Source organism: Cimex lectularius, unplaced genomic scaffold (assembly GCF_000648675.2).
Source record: "Cimex lectularius strain Harlan isolate CLEC.00 unplaced genomic scaffold, Clec_2.1 scaffold69, whole genome shotgun sequence".
NCBI lineage: Eukaryota > Metazoa > Arthropoda > Insecta > Hemiptera > Cimicidae > Cimex > Cimex lectularius.
Genome location: NW_019392630.1, coordinates 167,744 through 188,443, shown reverse-complemented (window position 1 = coordinate 188,443; position 20,700 = coordinate 167,744). Strand labels below are relative to the sequence as shown.

General features: G+C 33.9%; 1 protein-coding gene across 8 annotated transcripts in view; it reads left to right on the top strand.

Moving 5' to 3' along the window:
• LOC106670341 (androgen-induced gene 1 protein-like) overlaps positions 1–17,812 on the top strand; it is a 33,656-nt gene extending 15,844 nt beyond the window's left edge. For 2 of the 8 annotated variants that reach the window (XM_014400574.2, XM_014400575.2), the window contains exons 2-6: positions 13,516–13,650; positions 13,711–13,928; positions 14,420–14,571; positions 15,682–15,768; positions 17,677–17,812. In XM_014400574.2, the coding sequence (XP_014256060.1) occupies positions 13,516–13,650; positions 13,711–13,928; positions 14,420–14,571; positions 15,682–15,749 (573 nt within the window). In that variant the 3' untranslated portion in view covers positions 15,750–15,768; positions 17,677–17,812. Of the gene's footprint in view, positions 1–9,789; positions 9,971–12,084; positions 12,460–12,526; positions 12,615–12,682; positions 12,886–13,515; positions 13,651–13,710; positions 13,929–14,419; positions 14,572–15,681; positions 15,769–17,676 lie in introns of those variants that run through there. The other 6 variants (XM_014400573.2, XM_024230483.1, XM_014400571.2 and 3 more) reach the window with 6 other exon arrangements.
• Positions 17,813–20,700: the final 2,888 nt, after the last annotated feature.

Below are 20,700 nucleotides of genomic sequence, written 5' to 3'. Positions count from 1 at the left end.
ATCCATCCTTAAATAGGTCCTCCAATCAGCGGGTTCTTTCATGAAACTTCATGAACTGAAAGGGAAAGATCTTGCATCAAATTGATGTGTGTATTACGGCTTCTGTTCAGGAGCCACTTTGCTTTTAATATATAAACAAACAACAGCGTAGCACAAGAGATCGTCATCCATTTTGAGAAGGTAATTCACTAGATGACGTTCGGAGCGACTGGCGGTCGTGAATGCCCACTCAAGTTTCAGGCACTCCAAATGGAGCTATAGGGCTTGGCGCGGTTCCATTTGGAGCGATCGTGAATGGCCACCTTAATGTATCAAAATACGTAGATAGGTGGCCCTCGGAGGATCTAACTCGTGGAAAAAGGGTCATCCTCACCCGATTAAGGGTAGACTATACGAGGATCACTCATGAACACTTATTTTTGGGCCAAAGCCCGCGTATGTGCCCGGCGTGTTGTTCAATATGTCCCACCTAATTGAAAAGAGCAATCCTTGGCTCTATATTGAAAGCATGTAGGAATGTCATCCGATATGAGAATCGTGATTGCCCTTGGAGCATCAGGGTCGACTATTCCGATTTTTGGAGGAAACATGGTTGTTATACTGCATATAGTACTGATAGTTTTGTGTACATAGTGTGTGTTTAGAGTAAATGTATTTATTAGCCTGAGCGTGTAGTGTGAGAGAGCTGATGACGAAATATTGACAACCCTCAATTAGGTTAGTTATATAATAGGTGTAAAGGGTGATGGAAGAATATCTAGGATTTACCGCCCTAATTGAGTGAATGGTAAATAGAAAATAATGCATTTAAGAATGAGTGAAAGTGTAAACGGGTTCGGATCTAGGAACAGTATGCATTGGGTGCTGTGTTGACATAGATGTACATACATGTAGCTCCTTCTCGGTGTCTGGACGGATAACACCGAGATATGACCCTGGACTTCGAACACCAGATGTGGGTGATTCTTGAGTCCTGCCGGTTGTTTATTGTTATTGGGTTGTCCGGAAAATAATGCAGGATTTTGGTATTAAACAAAAAAAAAGAAACTAGTTACTTTAAAGCAATGTTCTTTAATCAAAATAATTTCCCATACTCTCAATACATTTCTCCCAACGTGTTGGTAACTTATTAATTCCGTCTGAGTAGAATTCAGAATTTTTAGAATTGATAAAGTCAATAAATGCATTTTCCAGTTCCGTTTGATTTTTGAATATTATGTGTTGTAAGTAGTGGTCCAGGTGTCTAAAAAAATGGTAGTCAGTAGGCGAGAGGTCCGGAGAGTAGGGTGGGTGAGGCAAAGTTTCATAGCCAAGCTCCAATAATTTTTGTGACGTTACACGTGACACATGTGGTCGAGCGTTGTCATGCAACAAAATGGGCCCTTTTCGATTGACCAAAGAGGGCTTCATTACTGCCAATTTCTGATGCATGGTATTAATTTGGTTACAGTATGATTCAGCATTGATGGTTTCGCCAGGATTTAAGAAGCTGTAGTGTATTAAACCAAATGAAGCCCACCATACCGTAACCATTACCTTTTTTTGATGAGTTGGGGGCTTTGGAGCTTCTCCTTTGTCGAGCCACTGTCCAGAACGTCTAGTGTTATCGTAGAGAATCCACTTTTCGTCACATGTAACAATTCTGGCCAGAAATGGGTCATTTTTGTTTCGACAAAGAAGTGATGCACAAACATCAAAGCGCTGATTTTTTGGCGATCGTTTAATGAGTGTGGAACCCAATTTTCGAGTTTTTTCACTTTTCCAATCGCCTTGAGGTGGTCAGCGACGGTCGTTTTACTGACTTTGAGTTGCTCTGCAAGTTCTCGAACAGTTGTTTTGGGGTTTTCTTCCACCACTGATCGCAGAACATCATCATTAAGAGAGGAAGGCCTTCCACGACCTTCTTCATCTTCAAGGCTGAAATCTCCCTCCCGAAATTTTTTAAACCACCTTTGCACAGTGCACTCATTAACACAACCCTCGCCCCAGACTTGGTTAATGTTTCTAGCCGTTTGGGCTCCGCTTCGGCCGAGTTTAAACTCGTAAAAGAAAATCGTACGAAATTCTCGCTTTGACATTATAAGGATGACTGAATTATTTCCAAGTAGCGGAATGCTACAGAGGTAAACAAACAATATCATTTGGAAGACAAATGAGTAATCCTGTAAACGTAAACAGAATATTTTATATAGATTTTTTTTAATGAAAACTTAAAATCCTGCATTATTTTCCGGACAACCCGATAATTACAAAAATAATGAATGCTTGCCGGAGGGCTGCGAGAGGTGTTCTGTATAGGGAACACATATAAATGTAAATACAGTACAGTACAGTTCATTCACCGTACAGTCACATCAACTTCGACATATTTCATAACTCGATTCATGTAGCGGAAACTGAAGGCAAACTATTTTTAGATGTCTCCTAGGCCTTGGCAAAACCATGAAAGCCTCTTAAACAAATTAAATTTTTTTTATTCTATTCTAATGTTTTGATCGTTCATCAATTAAACCTCAAGGAGAGATTTTTTTGTGGTATACATTGGCTTATAGTTCAAAATTAAAGTTAGACCTCAAGGGTAAACAAATTGACCTTCTAGTAAAGATAATTGTTTATTATTATTATTATTATTTTTTTAAAATTCAAATTTCATCAAACGACAATCAAATTACTTTGAAAATCGACATAATTTCAAACCTGTGTAGATCTCCGAAAGTCAAATTTCCTATTCTAACAAACCTTTCAAATGTAAATAGAATAATAAAAAATGAAATGTTTTACGAGTTGCACGTGCAAAACTCCACCATGAAATTCACATGTTAACTTTAAATTGTTAAATTGTTCAATGAAAACCTTTTTAAAGCACGTTTTCAAAAGGCATTCAAAGATAGCACAAATTCTATACGACACAATTAACACAGTTGACGACTGAATAGAATTGGAAATGGAGATTTGTTAAATGATAAATACTGAGGGGTTACCAATGGGTGGCTTCCTCTATAATAACGATTAACGCAACGTTACTCATAAAATCTATTGGATGTTTTTTTTTATGTAACGGTCTTCCTCTAAAAACTTCTAAACTTGACAAACCATCTTTGGTGCATAAGTAGAACCTCTTTGTCCTTTTAACATATGCCGATATGTCAGTAGTTAAATTGTCTGTGCAATTACAGATCTGTATTTCACGATTTTTATGGTTTAAAACTATCTGGACCCCCCCAAAAAGCAGTTTGGTTGGTATTTTATTCATTGAATGTCTGTTGGCTTCAACTACTCTTCCAAAAGAGAAGCGTCGAAAATACTTTTTGGGAAAAAATCCTCAATAAGAGACTTAATTTTCAAGATTTTTATGTCTAAGGCCATTACCATCGCGAAAATTCAAAAATCAAAATTGCGTCATTCGAACTGAGCGTGCATCATACATCACACGAACACCGAGCATATTTTTCGTACAGCATTAGACACTTTTACACCAAGTTTGTGCATATGAAAATATAAACCTTGAAATCCAAAGAAACAAGAATTGTTTAAAAACGACAGGACTTTTAGAAGAACTGGTAGGTGATGTTCGAGTTAGAATAACACAGAGTAACAACAAAGGTTATAACATGCGCGCAGAATTTCATAAAATCTAAAAAGTACATAACAAAAATGTAGTCAAATATAGCATAAATGCAACTGAAATGAGGGAACCTGAAAATAAATATACATATTTTAAGAGAAACAGAGTAGCAAGATGGTCCGAAGACAGAAATTGACATGTCATTTATGGACAAGAAACCTGGTACAAGGAACACTGGCAAATTTTTGCCTCCGGTTTACTGCATCTGCTAAAGAAGTTTTCGTAAGAATTTTTTAAAATTTTGATGTAATGTTCCCTATGGTATTTATTTTAACAATAAGACTCTACCTCCTGGCAAGAAGCCGAAACGCAATCGACAAGCCAAAACATCAAATATATGATGACCGAATTGACAAACCAGATAAACTAAAGAAACTACATAAAGAGGTACTGCACAATTTAACTTAAGCCTAGCCATTAGGATTTTTCAGTTATCTGCACATTCCTTAACTTTCTGCCAAAAAAAAAACACTTGGATTCTTTGTGTTGAAAAATAGGTCATGTCCAATAAATTTAGTCCATCGTTCATTTCCCCGGGTGAAGAAACCAGAAAAGGGCAAAAATTAACCTATAGCTAGCTACTTGCGAATTCTATAGTATTGCGGAAAAAAACGCACTCAACTTATAGCCAGTTATTTTTTAGTTGATTTTTGCTTGTCCTTTTATAGCCAAATTTTAATAACTTGTGGATTGTCAAGAAACCTTGGTTCTTTTAGCTTTTATGCTGCTCAAACCAAGGTTCTCTATTTTCAAAAACACTGAATCCGAGAAAAAAAATTAATTTAAAAAACCCATTTTAAAAAGTATTTTGAAAGACCTGGTAAATGTATTATTACAGAACTTACTTTGATAATTTAAGACTTAAATCAAGCAGCATTATTGATTTTCTTACACGGTTTAATGTGCTGGAACAATCTAGGGCACAATAATTTATTATGGGGGCGTCGGTGGTTTAGGAGTTGACACGGCGCTCATCACTGTAAGGTAAAGGTCCTGTGTTCGAATTCAGCAGCTCTGCATTCGAACCCGACATACTTACAAAACACCGGCACCCTGAGGGTTTATATGACCTCTGCTGTTGCGAACCCTCGTCATTAAGGTTATTTAGGTTCTGTATCGCCAGTTGATATTGACATCGTTTTGATAAACAGTTTTAATTGGCTTAAAATAAAAATGACATTTTTGATAATTATTGCTTTTACAGTTGACATCTGACGATATCTTAAAAACCCAGTACCCCCAATGCATTTTTTCTATTGCGTATTAACAATCTTTTATTAATGGTGTAAATAGTTTTATTCGAAGCATTTGCAGACTATTTCTGAACTATTACATTATGCACTAAATCGTCGCTAGTGCATTACTAATTAAAGTGTAATTTTTATACGATATTAATAAGTTTCTTCAGTTCTTCCGAAAGTAAACAATTTTATCTGATTGGACACTAATTGTAGAACAAATAGGAAAAGATTTAGGCAAGCAGGACGTGAGAACGAATAGTTAATTTAAAAACTATTACCGTCTCGACCTTATGCTAAATAGAGCACCCCCAGCTTGTTTACTCGGTTAAAATGTCCAAATGACAGATTGAAAAACAGGGAAACTACCAATAAATGAAGGAGTAATTATTAATCGAATAAAGATTTTCGAGACAAATAGTGCCAGAAAGACTTAAAGGTTTTGAGATAACGAAAATTGAAAAAATGGATCTCTTCATCGAGTACATAGATTGTTAATTAAGTTTCGATGTATTTTTCAAATGTAAACAACACCATGACATAATTTATTATGATTTTTGAATAAGACTTATCTTTTCCTAAACTACAAACACAATTCGAAGTTAGTTTTCTTAAGTTTTACAAATTCCAAAAGTAAAATGTGAAATATTTCTATAATTTAGCTTGGACCATCTTAAGGAGCCTGTACCCGGTCTTTAGTTAGCGGTCTTGTTTGAACGGTAAAAATACAAATAAAAAATTTATGAAATGTACAAACGTCTAATAATAACGTGCTGCCATTTCGGGAAATATTGTATGTCTAAATCCAATTTTGCTCAGCTCCAGGTAGTCCAAAATGCGGTTCTATTAATTATTGGAGGGTTTCAACGTTGTACTCCGATAGACTAATGCATGTAGCTTAACAACCCACATCTATAGGGCAGTCGTAAATTTTTACAATTTATGCATAAATAGCCCTTTTGTGCGTATCACATTTTTTAATATTTATAACAGGGACGAACTAAAACTAAATACAAGAATAAAAAAATTTATGCTTGTTTGCAAAATATAATGAACACGTTTAATTGCTGCGACAAATAATGTGTAAATAGATATTATGGTTTTTGTGTATATTTTAAGACAAAATTTTTGTTATATTTAATGTAGACTAGGTGAAAAAGATGCAATACCCTAGTGCCAACTGTATACTTCTATGTAAACATATATCATATACAATAAAATTCTTAATACAAAATTTTAATAAGTAAAAAAGTAAATAGCATTTTTCGTGAAAGTTTAATTTCCTTGCGATTCTAGACTAGTAGTACTATTCTACTAGTATTCTCATGCTATTCGAAATTGTCTTCATATTATCTCTACAAAAGGCCTAATGGTGCGTATTTTGCAAAACAAAAAATATTAGTGGTAGCTTCTGATAACTTCTAAAATAATTGTAAACACTAGTGAACAGTAATATTTTATTTTGTGGTACTTAAAATGTCCGAGTTAGATTTATCAGTAAAAAATCTCTAACTCTAACAAGTAGTGCTTCCATGTATTGTAGGTGTACTGATGTTACAGGTCGAGCATATTCTCTTGATTCTATGATAAAAGGCATACATTTTTATTTTTGTGTTTTACTTACTTAATTGCTTGTGTTCAACCTCGTGTGAGCTATTTCCCATTCTGCTGTGTAAATGGTTGCGGCAGGATAGGAGAGAAAACTCACGAAGAACGTTCAATATATGATAAAGACTGGTGGGTGGGAAAAATACAAGATACGTGATGGTATTTCGCAGTCCTCACAAACCATAAACTAGTTTATTTACTCCATTTGTCACTAGATTGTATTTATATCGATTAGTTGTCAGATCTGTTTTGAATAAGACTTTTTTGCGACGTTTATTTTTTCGATAGCTTTCCCTTGAAAGGATGGTAAGCAATTATAACAAGTATTTAAGGTATTGGTCGAGATAAAAAAGTCAGTGTCACAAGCGGAATTCGAACCCATGACCTTCGGCTAAATACGCTGCTGCTCTACCACTTGGGCTATCGTGACTTCGATCCACTCGGACACTAACTTCCCATCTCAACCTCACCTTTTGAATTTTCCCTCCTTTTTGCCATTTTTCCGTTATTCCAAATAGATTACACGACATTTGAAAAATGTGCTTAGCCCGTAACGTGTTTGGTCGGTTTTCAACCAAATTTCCTCATGGTGGAGTAAAGGCGCTTCTAAATCAAGCAAACCACTTATGGACGGTACTTTCTCACATTGCGTCACCTCCTTAGAAACTACATTTTTTTTTTACAAATATCTAGTGAGAATCCAAGTTATATCCGAATTGCTATTTCTGCCGTAAAAGTATGAACGAATTTAGATTGTTTTCCTTTCAAACAAAACACGTAATGATAGAAACAATAACAAATGAAATTAAACGTATAGAAAGGAAGTGGCTACTTTTGCTTTATCAGGGTAACCAGATGTTAACTGTTTCAGCTTTTTCAAGAACATATAATGATTGAAATTGGTTATTTATGCCACATTTAACATAACTAACATAGTAACAATAATATATAACTATGATAAATAAAATAATGCTAGCGAAGGCTGATGGACACTTCTGCTGTATCAGGACGAGCAAATTGAGCAGTTTTTCATTGTTCCAACAATATATGATGATACAAACTAGTTATTTATGCTAAATGCAGCATCAAATAACAACAATAGCAAATATAACAACAAAAAGGAAATTATATGTACAAAAAGCAAATGGTTAGTTATGCTGAATCAGTGAAGAAATTTAATCTATTTGCCCTTTTTTCAGCAAAACGTAACCGCTTATGTATGCTATAGATAACATAGTAATAATGATACATAACAACCGAAAAAAAATGAAACGTCTATAATGGGACTGGCCTATTCTGCTATTATCAGGATGACCAACATTAAACCGTTCTCCCTCCGTAAAAAATACGTAATGAACCAACCAGTTATTTACGCTAAATATAACATAAAATTACAGCAATAATAAAAATAACATTGACAAAAAATGAAGAGATTATACGTATAGAGGCAAATGGCTACGTATCCTGTATCATTATGATAAAATGTAAACGGCTTTCCCTTTATTTAAAAGATATATTGATAGAAAACAATTATTTATGTTAAATTCAACATCAAATAACATAGGAGTAATAATTATAACAATAACAAATGTAATTAATTTTATTGAAGACCAATGGCTGAGGCTAGTAGTACTGACGTGTCACGATGAACGGATTTAAACTGTGTCATTTTTCAGCGAAACGCAGTGGTAGAGACTGGTTATTTATGCTATGTTTAACATAGATAACATAGTAACAATTACGAAAGATATGATACGTATGTAACGGAAATTGCCAGTTCTATTGCATCAGGATGATCAACTTTAAACTGTTCATGAAGGTTATTTAGAGTAATTCATCAAAATAATAAAATTAATTATAGTAATATATGGCAGGTGGCGACCTTTGCTATCATTTCTATTCGTACAAGTGATCAAAAATATCAATAATAATAAAAAACAGCAAATACTGCCTTTTCTTTCTAGTTGATATCTGCAAATTTCAATTATAATTCCATTCTATTACGTTTCGTGGTCCGATTGACCAAATAAATTCTTTTCAATTAATTAATCTTTAAGTAAAGTTTTGGTTGAGATAAAAAAGTCAGTGTCACCTTTTGAATTTTTTGAACAGGTGGGGTTGAGATGGGAAGTTAGTATCCGAGTGGATCGAGGTCACGATAGCTCAAGTGGTAGAGCAGCGGCGTATTTAGCCGAAGGTCATAGGTTCGAATCCCGCTCGTGACACTGACTTTTATCTCAACCAAAACCTTACTTAAAGATTAATAATTGAATATAATTCCATTGTTCGTTATTTATTTACGTTAGTTAATCATTAATTTTTTTGTGTGGTGATTAGTGACCGTTAGTCGATGATTATTCATATGATTATAATGAATAATCTTTAATTTTTTTATTTCGTTAAACAAAACTAACATAAAAATGAAAATAATATTCAAAAACAGCAAAAAGGAGTTAATCCACTTGTGTTTTTGATGTCTTCTATCAGGATGAACAGATTTATCGTTCATTAAGTTTGTTCATATATGAAGTCTCAATTTTCAATACAAGAGTAATGTATGTCTCGTATTCGTCTTATATTTGCACCAGTAATTAATTCGACTACACAAACCCATGATATAAATTGCAAACGTTACAAACGGTTGATTAGATAATGACATTTCCTCCGAATTGTTATATGGCATATCGTAAAAAATCCTTCACTACGGGTTGTTAACCTCCAAAATCTATTATTAGACTAAATAGGAAGGGCCATAAAAAGCATAGTCCTCTCTTTGACATGATGTTAACGGTCAATCTTTTTTATTTTCCCGACAATGGCAGGATGGATACAAGTCCTTCCTTATGAAACACGTTTGATCTCGAGATATGTATTTTTTACTTAACAAAATTCTATAACGCCAAATTTATTTGTTTGTATATCAATTTGTATTTACATATCAATAAAACATCCACACTTAAGTGATTATCAATGAATAATCAGGTTGAGATTAAAAATAGCAATAAAAAAATTTACAAACAGTAGTATCAATAACGTCCATTTCTGTGATAGTAAATGACCTTTAGGCCTATAAATTGACTTGATTTAAGTTTCTTAAAAGGTCAACTCGAGAGATAACCTTGTAATCATCGAGGCTGTTTCTTTCTTTTCTTTCTTTCCAAGAGAAAGATAACCGTGCACGTTAAAGTTTGACTAATATTTTTAGCCTGTAGCGCATGTTATTGCTTATCTTGCACCTCCACTTGGAAATTGTTCCATTAATTTATAATTAATTCACGTGGATAATCCATAATATCATTTCAATTAAAATTTTTTTAGAGGACGGTTCAACGCATTACGGATGGATATTTACGTTCATCTTTCAGGCGCAGGACACATGCTATTAACGATATTATGCGACTATCATTTTTTCAATGAAGACCCGATTCATTACTATTATGATGGGAGTGTAGCGTTTTATATTCTAAACAGAACGAGATATTTATCTTATCTAAGCATCGTGAGTGTCTATATTTTAATAATATATTCACCTTTATCTATAAACAGCCGTTTGTTAATTACTTTCACCTGCATAACTCTAAAAGATCGGTTGTATAGTTTTGGGTTTATCCGTTAGAAAAAGAAATTGCAATTATATTAGTTTTTACCATTTCTCATTATTGCCAAGTGTTATTATCCTTACTTTGTGTGTAGTAATTACAATTATCAGAAAATCCAATAAGTTATATACATAAATTAATGACATTCATGCATACTCTATCGTCCTTGTTTGAAAATACACACACATTCGCACACAAGTAACCATTAACTTATTCGTTTGGTCAACTTTGTCAAGGGTGCACTTTGTATATTTATATATATGTCACTCTCATACAGTCGTCTGTCGCTTCCCTATTTGCTCAATCTCTCTCAGTCATTCCTTTCATAACTTCCCCACGAGTATTCATTTAGTCAAACACCCTTTTTCTATCACTCCCTCTCTTTCTCTCATTAACACTTATTTAATATTTTTTATCTCTCTCCTCTCTTATCTCAATCTTCTTCTTTCCCTCATACTCACTCCCGCGCGTAATTATTCTCTCTCTCTCTCCCTCTCCTCTCTCCCTCTCCCCCTCTCTCTCCCTCTCCCTCTCCCTCTCTCTCTCTCTCTCTCTCTCTCTCTCTCTCTCTCTCTCTCTCTCTCCCCCTCCCCCTCTCTCTCTCTAGGGGGGGGGGAGCACTAGAAAAAAGTTGTTGTTTACTACCTATTTAGACAATGCATTTTTTTTATTGGAAAAAAAAAAATCATTTTCCCATAGAATTGGAAATGTTTCTGTATAAAAATGAGTTTATTTTGTTTCAAAATTATACCTCTATTAAAGAATTATTATGAGATTTCCTGTTGAGTTCTGTTGCGTGACCAGCCACTGAAAATAGCGAAAAACCGAAACTCATCTGACAAACGGAACAGCTTTTTAATGAACTTCCCATCAAAAATACCAAATTGTAATTTAAAAAATTATATGTATAATTCAACGGCATATTATAAATATTAGAAACTTTAAATTTTAGATTTAGATGTAGCCTTGATTTTGTTTTGCTCTGGAATATCAGCATTCAGGCTTTTAAAATGTGTGTTTGTTAGTTTGGACAAAAAAGTTTTATATTATACTAATTTATTTCTATTCGTAGATAGTCTATATCTTTAGAAAACCCTTCTTTAACTCTTTCCTAAACGACAATCGACTGTACATTGTTGGTTCATTTTTATAATAATAATATAATTTTTAGTTATGTAACGTTTTATCCTCTGAATTGGATATATTTTTGAAGCTTGAATAATAACAATTTTACCTATGTATAAATATTGAAGCTAACAGATGTATTTTGTTAAAGTAAAAGTAAGAAGGCGCAAAATAGAAGTTCAGATATAATTGAACCGAAGTCTTTTGGTCGAAAGGTAGATCGTGCATATTTAATGAACCAGAGGGAAAGACTAAAGGGTTTTATGAAAATTAATAATTAGTGAATTTTTAATTAATTTTGACCCACTTTCCCCCCAGAGAGAGAGAGAGAGAGAGAGAGAGAGAGAGAGAGAGAGAGAGAGAGCGAGTGAGAGAGGGAGGGAGAGGGAGAGAGTGAATGAGCAAGTGAGAATGAGAGAGAGAGTGAGAGAGAGAGAGTGTGAATGTTTATTAAGATGATTGAGAATAAGTTACAATTTGTCATATCTTTTATTCATGGGGTTTTATTTCTGTATTGTTTACATTTTCCTTTCGTTGAGATACGGATTTAGAGCTAATTTTTGGCCTGTCACATGGAGCAGCCCTTTGCGAACACTATTCATTCATGAATATCTTTAAGCTCTGTTCAGTGTTTTAAGCAACTTCCTTTGTATTCCGGTCGGTTTCACCTACAGAGATTGAAACTAAATAGCCGTTTTGCGAAGAGCCAATCATCCATTAATTCGTTCCGATTTTCATTTAAATGGAAATGCAAGGTGGGCAAATACGGAAGAGGTGGACGAACCTCCCTCTGGCATTGCGATCAATGAGAAAAAAGTGGGGATGGCACGGTGACAGTCTGCAAAACAGTGCCATTCAAGTGATGTATTAATTATTATTTTGCACACAGAACGTATGGAATGTAAATTTGAAGAGAATCCAGGCAAATTAAAACCGGGGGTGGGGGATGTTCAAACGGCTGGCGCTAAAACAAGCTCGACGGCGATATGAATAGAGGGACAAGGACTCTGATGTAACTAATATTCTCCGTTCAGTCGTTAGTCAGACAGGCGAACTATCAACCAAGTGACCGATGGAAGTCGACTTGCACAGACGGCACAGAAACATTTACAACGCGCTAAGCTATTCTGTTCATGCTTTCGGTGCTTTGCACTTCGTTTACGCTTGCTACTACGACTGGCGTTATGTCATAGTTCCAAAGGAAGTTTCTCCTCTTCATAACGGTTACGGATATAAATTTAAATTTCTTACATTTTGGGATGCGGTGAGTCTGTTCAGCTTTAATTTTCCTCTTAAAACCAATTCTGAATTAGTCCGAAACCCATTTATAGAACTCAAGGGCGAGCTAGGCTTATATTCAAGACAATTGAGCGGTTTCTTGTCCAAAACGTCGTACGATGGAGATATTTATTACAAATTGTCTGTCATGATAATCTTTCCGATAATATTGGGTGTTTTACGTTATTGAAATTATCAAATTTTTACAGTCTGGTGAGAAATGGAAGTCGAATTATTCAGACGCTACAGTAATGCTTGCAGTACGCTAAGCTGTTCGGTTCATGCTTTAGGTGCTTTGCACTTCGCTTACGCCTGCTACTACGACTGGACGTATGTTGTAGTTCCAAAAGAAGTGTTGCCCCTTTACGGAACTTATGGATATAAATTAAAATTTCTAACATTTTGGGATGCGGTGAGTCTTTTCAACTTTTAATCTTTTTCCTATGATTAAAATCCAATCCTTGTCCAAGGGCCACCGAAATTAAAAATTGAAATTATCTCCAAACTCCGACGAACAAGTCTGAGGAGAAATATTTCTAATGACTTCGAATGCTGGAAGAAATATTCCTTTTCCCCCTTAACACAATTTAAAAATTATATTTCCCATTGGAAATCAGTCTAAACGTTTTCCTCGCCATCCGACGTGAAAAACAAAACCCAAAAGCAAAATATTTTTTTTTAACATAACACCAAATATCATTTGCTCTTAATTTAGGCTATATTCAAAAAAATATTTTGGGTACTGGATAGTTTTAAATAAAAATTACGCACTAAAAAGTGGGTACTGTGATACTTGGGTGTTTGAACTTGATGTACGAATTATTTATGCGATTTCTTTTTCAAATTCATTCAAATTCGCCTCAAATACCAAATTCATGCAGACATTTGAGAGGGGTTCGTATTTTCCTTATAAACTAAATGTTTTCAGATTGAAAATTGTACTCTTTTTTCTATCATTTAAGAGTAGTTAGGAATTGTAAACTCGGAACTTTTTTCATTTTGAATGTAGCTCTTGAATTATTTATGTATTTTTATGTTTTAGGTAACACAAGCCTGCTACTTTTCCCTGTGTGTATTCATAGACATTTGGGGGTCGAAAAATGACCAAAACGAACGGAATGTCCTCGTCAGGATCAAGGACTATGTGGAAGCATCGATCGCATTCCCCATTGCAATGGTGTGGAGCTTTATTACATCCACTGTTTTTTTGGATAATGTAGAATCATATTTTTGACAGTTTGTCGGCGTCACATTCTGGGGGCTAATGGCAGTAGACCGTGAGCTGGTTTTGCCGGCTGCGTTGGATCCTTATTTCCCGTCATGGCTCAATCACATGATGCACACGAATATTTTGATATTTCAGTTCCTTGAGATCATCACGTCGACCAGAGTCTATCCTCAGAGAAAGCACGCCCTTGTAGGGTTAATGACATTCCAGACGACATATCTCATATGGTAAGAGTGAAAAACCATGGTTTATAACTTAAAAACTTTTTGCTAAGTAAAATGCTATTATTAAGCTTATTTCGACATATCTCATATGGTAAGAGTGAAAAACCATGGTTTATAACTTAAAAAATTTTTGCTAAGTAAAATGCTATTATTAAGCTTATTTCATAATTTGAGAGAGAGTACCAATAAACAATCTTAACAACAATGAAACATTCCATGACAAAAGACGTCGCTTTTGACGTTGTGAGGAATTTTCTTGGATCTGCGGGGTGATCGACCTATAGTTTGCTCGGTTCCGATCATAACTTTTTTGATCTGTCAGACCAAACAGCTAAAGATAACGAAATGTCGAAACGTGTCTGACAGGTCAAAACATCGAAGGTAGGCAGACCAAACTGATCGGAAACGATCACACTACAGATACATTCCGCGATTTCCTTTGTTGAGTGAATTTCATTATTGTACTTATTTTCTTTATGTTTTTTTTCCACCAGGATGCACATTGTCCATTATAAAAGTGGTGTTTGGGCTTACCCTATTTTCGAGAAACTTAACGTACCCCTTAGGATAGGGTTTTTCGTCGGTTGTTTCACACTCGGTGGACTTATGTACTTTCTGGGAGAGAAACTACATTATCTCCTTTGGCGTGAGTATCTTGTCTTTCTATACACCCTATCGATTTGCACGAGTAACAACATAAACTTTGAAAAGTACTACTATAGAAATAACAATTTGTCGTTTTGTTTTTATCGTAATTGCACTATTTAGCATGTATGTTTCTGTCCTTAGTTTTTATTTAAAAAAATATCTATGAAGGTTTACCCTGAAACGTAAAATTCGTAGAAAAAAAGTATGTCAAGACTGATTGCGAAAATCCAACTTTCGCCTGATAGTTAGACCTTAACCGAAGAACAACAGATACATAAATAATGTATGTAGCATATTTGAGACACGGTTGTCACTCGGCGTATTCATTGATTTGCATTACCATAAGTTAGTTCGTACAATCAAATCTTTTCCATTATAATCAATGATAGTGTTATATAATTGTATGTAGTATTGCCGTGTTGTTTATCTTGTTTTCTTTTAATGTTAAGATCGTTGGCAAGTATATTTGTGTCGATTAAACAATAAAACCCGATATTTTTTTTACACATGAACGAACGCTAAAAATCGAAGATGGAACACGTATCGGGCCGCAGGAGAAAACAATGCGTGATGGACATTGACGGCACAATTTGGGTGCTTCTGACGACGTCCAGCTCTGTAGCAGACGATGATATTTTCCAATTTAGTCTATATTTATTATTTTAAGTTTTAAAAAATTCAATATATTAATTGACAAATAGGTTTTAATCCAAACAGAACATGTTAAAAGTACTTTAGAGGTACAAAATGAACGAAGTTTGGTGACTGTTAAAGTAGAGGCACATCTTAGAAATAAAATGGAAAACAATTTCAATACTTTAAAAAAAAGATCATTAGAAGATAACAAGGGATTGATAACTATCAAAATACGTCCTTTTTTTTATAGAAGTACAATTTTTAACAAGTGATCAATCAATAGCCGTCTTCAATATTATCGATTTACAAACAGAATCACCTAGTCCCGTGGAGTAGGTATTTTCCAGAGCACTTTGAGAAGAAATAAGAGGTTTTTTGTAAACAATTTTTCGTTAAATTAATAAGCAAAGGGTTGAGTAGCGTTCAGAAAAAAAAGCCTGTTCTTTAGGAGAGAAATTTGAAAATGTTACAGAAAAAGGTGCCAACGAGCGGATGCCACATCCGAATGTTAAATATGACCCAAACGCTGTCTCGCAATAATATTTTTATTTAGTCGACGGTGAGTATTGGTTTTGATGTATTTCTTTTTTAACTTGCATGTTGCACGAATTTAGATGGTACCTGATAATTAATTCAAATCAGATATCTAGTTCTTACTTTTGAATATGTAATTAAATAAATAAACTTTCACATGACCTTTTTTCATAATTTGTGTACTACAGCTGTAATTAGTTTTGTTGTAAACTACAAATAACAGCATATATTTTATTATGTTTTATAATTTATACCGTATAAACAATTTAAGAAATTTACTGTTTATGAAGAACAAACGATAATGTAAATAAATAATTTTTTATTCATTTTAATATTATAATTACAAGTTTTATTGTCCCAAGATATGCCAATATTATGTATTTGTTCAATTAATTTATACACAAATTTTTCATTTCGAAAAAATTGTGTATAATTAATTGAGTAATTATATAATTAAGAATAAGCTGATAAAAATAATTAAAAAGTTAGTATTTTGTATTTACTTCAGTCATTGAGTTTTAACCCCTTTAATATTATTTCTTTCTTTTTAACTTTTTTTGATAACGTAATGAAGCAGTTTTTCTAAATTTTCTAAGTATACAAATTCAATTATTAGCGTTTTGATCCGACACCGTAATCCAGGATTTCTTAAATTGTCTCATGATTATTTTTTAATGTGAACCTAATTTATTAAATCATAGGTTTTTCAGTTGGTCCTATTTAACCAAAGTAATGGTTCAAATTGATTTATAATTTTTACGTAAAATGATAATAAATTACTAACAATAATATAGAATTTACTCACCGAAATGTCATTGAGTTGGTGTTTTAAATCGTAAACTGAATAGTGGTCAATGAACGACTTGGTCGATTTTTATCTGTCGTAAAAGATTATATTAATCCGTTAATCTTATACTCTTCATTGACTGCCTTCTTGTGAAATATTAAGATTGAAACTCCCCTCTGGCCAATATGCTAGACCATAAGGCCAAAAAAAAAAAAAAAAAAAAAAAAAAAAAAAAAAAAAAAAAAAACTCCCCTCCCCTACAAAAATAAAAATTGGGCAAGATAAATCGAAGATTAAATAGTGGAGTTTTCGCAATTTTCTTTCAGTCGGATGTTTAAAGAAAAGATTTGCCCAAATTTACAAACCCGAAAGGAGATCTACCACCAAATAAGGAGAATCGTTCTAGCTCTAGTTGAATCAAGTTTATGGAAAATAATTTTTCGAAATTTTATGATTGTTAATGAGCTATTCGAGGGTAAATAAATTTTTTCTGAAATTCTGTCATAGACGTGTGCAGTTAACCATGACTAAAAAAACATAACATAATCTATAACCGTCACGCCAGAAAGAACAGAAATAAATTTTTTTTAGATTTGTTGATGATTGATTGACAATGATTTTCGCATCGTTTGTTCTGAATGGAGCAAAACAATACAAAAATGCCCTGGAAATCCTAAAAAAGGGATCCCCTGTCGAACTGGGGCGTCAGGTTGAAATGCTGATCATGAAGAAGGTTTTGACGGAAAAATAATTAATTAATTGAAATGGGGTGTCGCCTCAACGACCCGGTGTTTTTTTACGAATATCGTTTGGTGTCCATTTGTCGATTTTTAAACAAAATGGAGGTGGGTTAATTGTAGAAATTTACTAATGATAAATAATCACTGATTAATATTGGATGCATTATTTTCAATACATATTTATAGCTAGTAGATGTTTCTTTTTGAGAGAAATCTTCAACTAGTCAGTCCAAGCTTTTCCCCTCATAAAATATAACTCTGAAGCAATAGTTTGCTAGGTAGTTATTTCTCTTTGGTAGAGATAATCTGTATTGGGTAATTAATGAAACAGTAATATTTACAATCTAGCTTATTTTTTTCTGTACATATATTAATTGAATGTCTTGTTTAATTGTTTTAATTTTAGAAGACGTACGAGAACATCAGTACAGAGACTGAAGAAAAGTGAAGTACAATTGTGTGTTTATGATCCGCATGAAAATGCTTCGTTATTACAGTGATTTTTCTTGAGAACACAACAAATAAAACTATTTACAACAAAACTGGTTGTACTTAATCAAATTTCGGTAGTTTTTAAATTTTGACTGCCTGGCGGTGTTTCGAGGCCGCGAGAAATATAAGTCGAAGCAAGACGAAAGTAGACTTGATTTGCCATTAGAGATTTTTTTCCTTAGAATTCCTAGGAACTTTTATTCTTTTACTTAATTGAACTATTTAAGCAGTTATTGACAAATTATTGTCCATGTTCAAAGTTGACAATAAAAAAAATCCTTTGTTTTATGAGACAACTATATATTTTGTAATGACATCTTGTAGGTAAAAAATATTCATTTCTTCTGAGTACAATGTTAATAAAAATATGTTATATTATATATGTTTGTATTTGAAATAAATTGTTTATTGTGTTTGCGTTTTATCTTTCTGACAAATCTCACCCGTTAAAGACCTAATCTCGTAAGAAGATAACTGGCCAATGCATGTGCTACTCATTAATCTTTCACCCCGCTTCAATAAATGAACATTTATTAGTTGATAACGTACTCTTCTGTGAATATAATGAGATTCCTACAAAAAATAGTTTGTATTAGAAAGTTATTCTTCGTCGTAAGTTGAAGTAGAAATAACTGAACTATAGGAGAGTCGTTTGTCCAAAAATAGTGATGTTACACAACTTTAAATAGGAAACAATTAGAAAAACTACCAATCTCTTTGACGCTCTCACAATTACTGTCCATTAACTACAACTATAAACTGGTTGTTAGAAGGAATGGAATTTATCATTTTCATTTGTTAAATTTGAGTGCATAGAGATAATTCACTAAGGTGGAGAAATTTTTTTTAAAACAAACTATAAAACAAATGTTACTAGTTATTTGCATAATTTTAAACACGCCTTTCTTTGGAAATTATGAAAGTAAATAGAAATATGAGATGTGACTTGTGGGCTGAGGAGTGATGAACCGGAATGATCGGAAACGAGCAACTACAAATATCAGAAAGTTCGATATACCTAATTCAATGTGGTTAAAGAATTTTCTTGTTAATTGACCGTTCTGGTCTGCCTATTCTCGCTGGTTTTTCTCTGTTATACGGGTTTCGGCATTACGCCACATTCAGTGATGGGTCTGTCGAAATGCCGAAAACGTGTGACCTCTTACTTGACACCCAATGGCCATTTCCGGTGGTTTTGTCGGTCAGATGCGTTACTTAATTTTTTCCGTCGTGATATAACCTGGATATTCTTCAACCAACCTGGTCCGCCTATACTCGCAGGTTTTTTGTGGGTCATGGATATAAACACGCCTGCCTTAGTTTGATAGGCTTCGACCAATCTGATCCGCCTATTCTCGTTATTTATTGTCTGCCATAATATAAGCAAGTTTAACCTGTAGTCGGATAGTCTTCAACCACCCTGGTCCGCCTATACTCCCTGGTTTTTTGTGTTTTGGGATGTAAACACGCCGGACTTTTAGCTAAATAGTCTTCGACCATCCTGATCCGCCTATACTCGTTGGTTTTTGTATGTCATGATATAACAAAATCTTACTTTTAGGTTGATAGTTTGACTATATGGGTCTATCTATTCTTCCAAGGTTATATCTGCTATAATATAACCACATCAGGTCTGAAGCTAAATAGTCTTCGACCATTCTGACCTGACAAATCTGATCTGTAGTTCTTCGACATTTTCATCCGCCTATACTCGTTGGTTTTTTTGTCTGTCATGATATAAACCCGCCTGACTTTTAGGTTGATAGTCTTTGACCATCTTGGGCTTCTTATTCTTGAAAGGTTTTATCTGCTATGATATATCCACGTCAGATCTGAAGCTAGACCATACCACCAAGGTCGTAGACGACCATCCTGAACCGCTTATAATCGCTGATTTTTATCTGCTACGATACAACTAATTGGTACATTTTTCACTGCTCATCTTTCAAAATAATAAAGTGAAAGGTGAAAGATGAATCAGAACTAGCTGTAACTTTTTCAGTCACAAAAGTGCATGCAGACAAAAAGTTTTGTCATACATTAGTTATACATCAAAATTAAACCCATCGAAAAAAATTGATTTATACCAGTTCCATTGAAATTATTTATAGAATAGTTACAAAAATTCGGGTCAAGACCTTTTCTAAGTCTCATACATGATATTTAGTTCATTTGTAAGAATAAAGAATACAACGGACTCTGGCCAAGACCTAAAGGTTTTATCTAATGACTTCCAACATAAATTGCGTGTTTCGATGCTAGTATACTTAAGAAATGTTTTAAAAGGTCTGTCAGTATTTTAAGATTGCTTGAGTGAGAATTGTTTAAATGGACCTTTGATCATTCATTTGTAAACTCCTGCTAGCTTCAAGTTGCTCCTATTTGGAGGCTCCATCAGTGCCGGGCGCCTTATGACCCAATTTGGTTTAACTTATTTAAAGCCGATTTGCTAAAGCTCAAAGGGTACAGTGCTAGGCCACGTTTAGAATGTTTATATAATTTTTCATTGCTGCCATCGATTCCTGGCAAAGTCCTAGCATTATGTTTGAAGGACTTTTCTTGGCCGCTGGAGGTTGTTGATGCATAATTCGCTAGTTCGGAGCCGAAAGTACTCATGTTACTTATTTTATTATCATAATTTCGTTATTTTAGGACATTTTGTTTTTATCATGCTTTTAAAAACATTGTTTTATTCCAAGACACATATTTTTTTAATAAAAAGAATAGTACTTAGGGTATCTAACCCAACATAACTCAATAAGCAGTTATAACTGTAATTCACCGGATCTCGATTCGTGCTCAATTTTGGTTTTGCCATTCACAAGACATTGGCATGAGTCTTAAAACAAAAATAGTTAAAACGCCTCAGTTGACCAAGTATTACACAAACTTTCTCTATCTCAACGATTAATTTGGAAGTTGTCAAGGTTCTAGGATG